Raw genomic sequence first — 6754 nt, forward strand, 5'->3', positions numbered from 1 at the left:
CGGGGGACCCCCAGCCCCCCGCAGTTACAGGCTCCGCCCCTGCCCAGGCCTAACGCCTTTGGCCGAGGTGTCTGGCCTGGGCAGCGGGGACCCGCAGTGGCAGTGGGGGGCGCTGCAATCGTGCGGGCTCCACCCCTGCTCCTGCAGGATGCCTCTGGCTGAGGCATCCAGCCCAGGCAGCGGGGACCCGCAGCTGCAGCGGCCCTGCAATCATGGGCTCCACTTTAGGCCCAGGCAAGGGACCCCTAGCTCCCAGAACTGCCAGCTTCGACCATGCCCAGCTCCCATCGCTGGCTCCACCCCTACTTCCTGCTATCACTGGCCAGGGCGGCAAAGGCGCCTGATTCTCTGATCATGCCTGGGGGGCAGGGCAAAGGCGGCCCCCAGGGCCGCTTTCGCCCTGCCCCCTGGCTCTTAGCTCCCCCCTGGGTTCCCGATCACTGTCAGTGGCAGGGGACTTCTTCCTGCTTTCCCTTTTGCCTCCCTACATATGCAAATTAACCGCCATCTTGTTGGCAGTTAATTTGCATATAGCCCTGATTAGCCAATGAAAAGGGTATTGTTTGTATGCCAATTACCATTTTTGTCTTTTATTAGATAGGATATATATACTAGAGGCCCGGTGCACCAAATTCATGCATGGCAAGGTGGGGGGGTTCCCCTCAGTCTGGCCTGCACCCTCTCGCAATCCGGTACCCCTTTGGGGATGTCCAATTGTCAGTTTAAGCCCAATCCCCATGAAATTGTGCCTAAACCAGCAGTCAGACATCCCTCTCACAATCCGGGATACTGCATGCACCAGTGACCATACTTTTCATACAGGTGAAAGGCATCTTGCTGTTGTATGGGCAGCTATATTTTTTTGCCCTGATTATAAAAAGTAGTATATAACATGATCCTTCTGAGGCAGTAGTACCATTTTCCCCATCTTGTGGGTGGAAAACTGAAGCAGAGAGAAGTTAAGTAATTGGCTTTGTCACACAGTTATAAGTGTCAGAATCAGGGTTGAGCACAAAATGTGCAAGCCAGAGTCCATGCATGTCATCACTGCATCATCCTTTTTTTCAGTGTTAGAGTAGTAAATCTAAGGGAGTGTTCCCAATATATAGAGTAGGGTACCTAGGCCTGGCTGGCCATCAGGGCTGATCTGTGGGGCAACCAGCAGGGCAATTGGGGTGCTCCCACTGGCACCCGCCTTGGCTGGCGGCCTGGCGCCACCCGCTCACCGGCCCCAGTTTCATTAGTTCTTTTTATTTTTATACCACATATTTAAAACCTGTTTTTAAATCTATACTGAACTAATCTGGTGAACAAGGTTCAATGCACTGGTGCTTTGCATCTTGACCGCTATTGTAATGAAAACTCAACTTGCTTTGGGCAATTGTGTGAACTTCTCAAAAGGCACAATTTAAAAACCCAACCACTGAAACTATTTGAGTTTGTGATCTCTGTTAATGTGGATGTCCCCGTCCCTTTCACCTACAGATTACCGCATTAATTATGTAAGAAAGGCCTCAGGCCCAGCTGGCATGGCTCAGTGGTTGAGTATTGACCTATGAACCAGGAGGTCACGGTTCAATCCCCAGTCAGGGCACATACAAGAATCAACCAATGAATGCATAAATAAGTGGAATGACAAATTGATCTTTCTTTCTCTTTCTCTTTCTCTCTCATCAATAAATAACAAATTAAAAAAAGAAAGGCCTCAGAAGGAGGATTTTTAAATCATTTTTTTTTTTTTTTTTTTTTTTATTTTTTTTTTTTTTTTTTTGCTAATGCAAATGCTTCATTTCAACTTGAAAGCACACTGGACTTCACTCAATCATGTACTGAGATGGAGAGGAAAAGGCAAAACAACATTCCATCCCATCTCTTCCTTTGATTAGTGCAATGGGTTCTGACCCAAATCAGCAGCCATTGCTTCTTAGAAACCCCTCTCAAGCTACTAGGATTCTTCTCACCTTGGGCAGCCCTATAATACACCTTGCAGAACTGCTACAGGGAAGGGATATTCCTCTGAGCTCCAACTAAATGTGTGTCAATAAAATCATAATTATGTGTCCTCATTTTTGCTGAGTGCACATAGCTTTCCCCCAAATTACAACCTTCAGTTTCTTCTTCCCCTTCACTTACACCATATTTTACCTAGCAAGAGAAAGAGGTGCTCTAAATAGACAGACGCTTACAAAACTGTGAGAAGAGACTGGGACCTCCGCCCTCTCTAAGACAACAGTGCCGCTGAGATTATATGAGATGCAGCAAAAATTCTCTGCACTGTGTTTATCCCCATACTCCCTGCTGGGGCCTCAGCAAGGGGTAGCCTTCAAATACACAGACACACATAGATAAACACATAAAACCAGACCTATGGTTTCCCCACAGATCCTGTCCCCAGGGATTTGGGAGAGAATAAGGTAAGAGTTACTAGTAGAGACCTGAATTAGATGTATTTGAAAGGTAGTGCCCAAGTGGCAATCTCCTCTCACCCAAAAGAAGCTCAATCATAGACCTTGTTTTCATCTAATAGCCCCATGTTACCATGCCCCTGCCTTACAACCAAGCCAACCGCTCATATTGCCACAATTTCTTCCCCAACATACCACCCCATGCCCAGCACTTTAGCACCTGAAACTGCTACCTGAGAAGCTGGCACTGTGCTGGCTTCATGGAGACTCTGCTCCATTTCTGCTGTTGGGGTCTTTGAGAGGCCAAGGCCAGGGGCTGAGTGCAGCCTTCTTCCCACGTCACCTGCAGAGCCTGAGGAGGGAAAGGTAAATACAAGTTGAAGCCATCCCTTTTCTTGGAGCCTAAACTCTGCGCCTCACAGCACAAAATTCAGTTGTTTCATTAAATAACAAACATGCATCCCTAAATCTAATTGAGGGTATGCTCCTGGAATGTAGAAACAGGAGTTTCAGAATATGGGTTGTTTTTTATAGGCCACAGAAGGTCTCAGATCACAGGCCTTGAAGAACCTCCTAGAGAAGGGGCTCTGTGCAGAGATAGCTTACTGTCCCATCTTGCCTCATTTCATTTTTGTAAACATTAACTTTGCTTCTGTCAAGACTTGGGCCCAAGACATACATATATATATATATATATATATATACAGAGGAAATTTTCTAAACACAGTGATTCTCTAGAGCATCTGTGATGACAAAGAAACTGTTATCTATAGTCTAGTTAGAAACTGAAATGATCGAATAATCATCTATCAAACCTCCTCATTTTACATTATGGGAAAATAAGTTCCATGGTCTGACAGGTAGTAAGTACTTTAACCAGTATTAAAATTCAAGTCTCTCAATTTTTTAATTTTATGAATAGGAGCTCTTCAGTAATATTTTGTATGTGTGATGCTCTTTTATTTCCATTAGCTTCTCTCAGTCACTTAAATTTTTTTTTTTAATATTTTTTTACTAGAGGCCCGGTGCACAAAATTCATGCATGGGTGTGTGTGTATCCCTCAGCCCAGCCTGCACCCTCTCCAATCTAGGACCCCTAGAGGGATGTGTGACTGCCCGTTTAGGCCTGATCCTGGTGGGCAGTTGGACATCCCTCTCACAATCCAGGACTGCTAACTCCCAACCACTTGCCTGCCTGCCTGCCTGATTGCCATTACCGCTTCTGTCTTCCAGCCTAATCACCCCAGAACCACTCCCCTGCTGGCCTGATAGCCCCTAACTGCCCTCCCTTGCAGGCCTGGTCGCCCCCAACTGCCCTCCCCTGCTTGGCCATCTTGTGGCCACATGGGGCAGCCATCTTGTGTGTTGGAGTGATGGTCAATTTGCATATCACCTATTTATTATATAGTATTGATTTCACAGAAAAAGGGAGAAGGGGAGAGAGAGAGAGAGAGAGAGAGAGAGAGAGAAACATCAATGATCATAGAGAATCACTGATTGGCTGCCTCCTACACACCCCACACTAGGAATCGAGCCTGTAACCCGGGCATGTGCCCTGACTAGGTATCCAACTGTGACCTCCTGGTTCATAGGTTGAAGCTTAACCCCTGAGCTATGCCAGCTGGGCTCAATCACTTAAGTTCTAAACAATCACTAAATGCTTACCTCTTCCTCAAAATCTTGCTAGACTGTTAAGAACTGCTACAAACTGGATATGTGACTCCCAAGGGGCTTGCCCCAATATAACTAAATAAGCCTTCCATTCTGAAGATGGTATTTGATATATCTATGTCTATTGCCAATTCCTGTCTTGATTTGGTATTTTGATTTTATATGCTATCAGGCTGACACATGTTATTGCTGATATTAAGCTAGAAGACCAGTTATTTTTTAATGTTTCCTGGAGCTTAAACATAGTTGTTCTAAACTACCTCAGATTCATCTAAGAGCTTTAAAAAATACAGCTTCCTATACCTCTCCACAGACCTACTGAATCGGAATCTTTGTTGTTAGAGCATAGAAATATTTACTTACTTATTTTAAAATATGTTTTTATTGATTTGAGAGAGAGAGAAAGGGAGGAAAGAGAGAGAGAAATATTGATGAGAGAGAAACATCGAACGGCTGCATCCTGCATACCCCCTACTGGGGATTGAGCCCGCAACCTTGGCATCCACCCCAACTTGGGAGTGATTTTCATGAAGTATTGTTAAGATGAAAAAAAAACAACCTGTAATATTATCCCCCCAAAAAACACTATATGTCGATCTACGTAAGATTTTATGAACAGTAAACTACAGAAATATGCACATTACATTATTACCTGGGAAGGTGGGAATAAAAGGTAGGGGTTAATGTGAGGGGAGGAGAGAGAAATAGTAAAATTATCCATAATAAAAACAGCATGTGTGCTATGATCCCATTTATATAAAATTATTTCTTTGTTTGTTTTTTTTAAAGCTACTCATCAGGTGACTATGATGGGCAGTCAGATTTAAGAATTACAGCTACGATGATTAGAATCTGGTGCTCCGCTAGTCAAGTCAAGCCTGATTCCCTAGACAGGAGGTGGCTATTGAAACCTCCTGAAGCAGTGGTCACCAACCGGTGGTCCGTGAAGTCCAAAAGGTTGGTGACCGCTGTCCTGAAGGGAGTAGACTCTGATTCCTTTAAAGATATTTAAGCAGAGGTGGAGGTGGCCATCTGTTAAGAGTACTGTTGAGGGATTTCTGGATTTGATAGATGGTAGAATTAAGATAATGTCTACTACCGATAAAGAGTAACAAGAAAGCCAAACTGGTTTGGCTCAGTGGATAGAGCGTTGGCCTGCGGACTCAAGGGTCCCAGGTTCGATCCGGGTCAAGGGCATGTACCTTGGTTGCGAGCACATCCCCACTGGGGGCGTGCAGGAGGCAGCTGGTCGATGTTTCCATCATCAATGTTTCTAACTCTCTATCCCTCTCCCTTCTTCTCTGTAGAAAATCAATAAAATATATTTTTTAAAAAAAGAGTAACAAGAAAGACTACCAGATATTATGTACTTTCTGATATAAGAAGTTTAAAGTCCTACCTATGAAATTTTTTTTTAATGGAATCTGATTTTAATCAAGCCTATAGCCTTAAGTACCCGGTTATAGGAAAAACAGGGGCTAGAAGAACATGTTTAGAAAATTTTTAAAAAGCTCTACTAGACTATAATCAATAAAATCTAGAACCCAGAGGATAAATGATGAAATTTTCTCAACAAATAAATGGGGGTAAAAGAGAAAGGAATCTTATAGGTCTTAAAAATAAAAAGCCTTGAAGCAAATCAGCAAAATGCAATGTGAGAATCTTGTTTGGATTCTGATTTGAAGTAAACCAACTATGAAAAGACATCAAAAGGACAACTGAAAAAATATGAATACTGGTAACTGCATTATATTAAGAAATTAGTTACTTTTACGTGTAATGTTATAGTTTTGCCTTTTAAAAGTCTTTATTTCTTTGAGATAGATTCTAAACTATTTATAATAATAAAAGTGTAGCCCTAACTGGTTTGGCTCAGTGGATAGAGCATCGGCCTGCGGACTCAAGGGTCCAAGGTTCGATTCCGGTCAAGGCCATGTACCTTGGTTGCAGGCACATCCCCAGTAGGGAGTGTGCAGGAGGCAGCTGATCGATGTTTTTCTCTTATTGATGTTTCTAACTATCTACCCCTCTCCATTCCTCTCTGTAAAAAATCAATAAAATATATTTTTTAAAAAATAATAATAAAAGTGTAATATGTTAATTAGATCAGACAGCTGAATGACCTTCCAGATGTCCTTCCATACGTCCTTCCAGACGAAGCCGGGGCTGCGAGTGCTGAGGGAGTCGCTGTGGCTGCAAGGGCTGAGCCCCTTGCACGGATTTTGTGCATTGGGCCTCTAGTCTATAATAATAAAAGTGTAATAAACTAATTAGACCAGATGTCCTTCCGGACGACTTTCCAAATGAAGCCGGGGCTGCAGCCACAGGATCAAAGCAGCCGCCGCGGCTGTCAGGGAGAAATCCAGGCAGCCGCTGTGGCTGTGAAGGCCTACTCTTGGATGAATTTCGTGCATCAGGCCTCTAGTTTATAGATGAAATGTCTGGGGATTTGCATTAAAATAATCCAGTGGGAAAAGGGAAGGGGAGGGTGCTATAGCTAAATCAATTATTGGCCATCCTATATAATAAAAGCCTAATATGCTAAGTGTCTGATCATTCATTCGACTGTTCAACCAGTCACAATGATGCGCACTGACCACCAGAGGGCAGATGTTCCGACCAGTAGGTTAGCTTGCTGCTTGGGTTGGGCCGATCAGGACTGGGGGAGAAGGGCCAGG

General features: G+C 43.9%; 1 protein-coding gene across 11 annotated transcripts in view; it reads right to left on the reverse strand.

Moving 5' to 3' along the window:
- USP54 (ubiquitin specific peptidase 54) overlaps positions 1-6754 on the reverse strand; it is a 121285-nt gene that overhangs the window by 6636 nt on the left and 107895 nt on the right. For 10 of the 11 annotated variants that reach the window (XM_015562155.1, XM_015562156.1, XM_006760981.2 and 7 more), the window contains one exon: positions 2639-2757. The exons of the other annotated variant lie outside the window; for it this stretch is intronic. In XM_015562155.1, coding sequence (XP_015417641.1) covers positions 2639-2757 — 119 coding nt within the window. The remainder of the gene's footprint in view (positions 1-2638; positions 2758-6754) is intronic. 11 annotated transcript variants of the gene reach the window in all.

Source organism: Myotis davidii, unplaced genomic scaffold, assembly GCF_000327345.1.
Source record: "Myotis davidii unplaced genomic scaffold, ASM32734v1 scaffold134, whole genome shotgun sequence".
Classification (NCBI taxonomy): Eukaryota; Metazoa; Chordata; class Mammalia; order Chiroptera; family Vespertilionidae; genus Myotis; species Myotis davidii.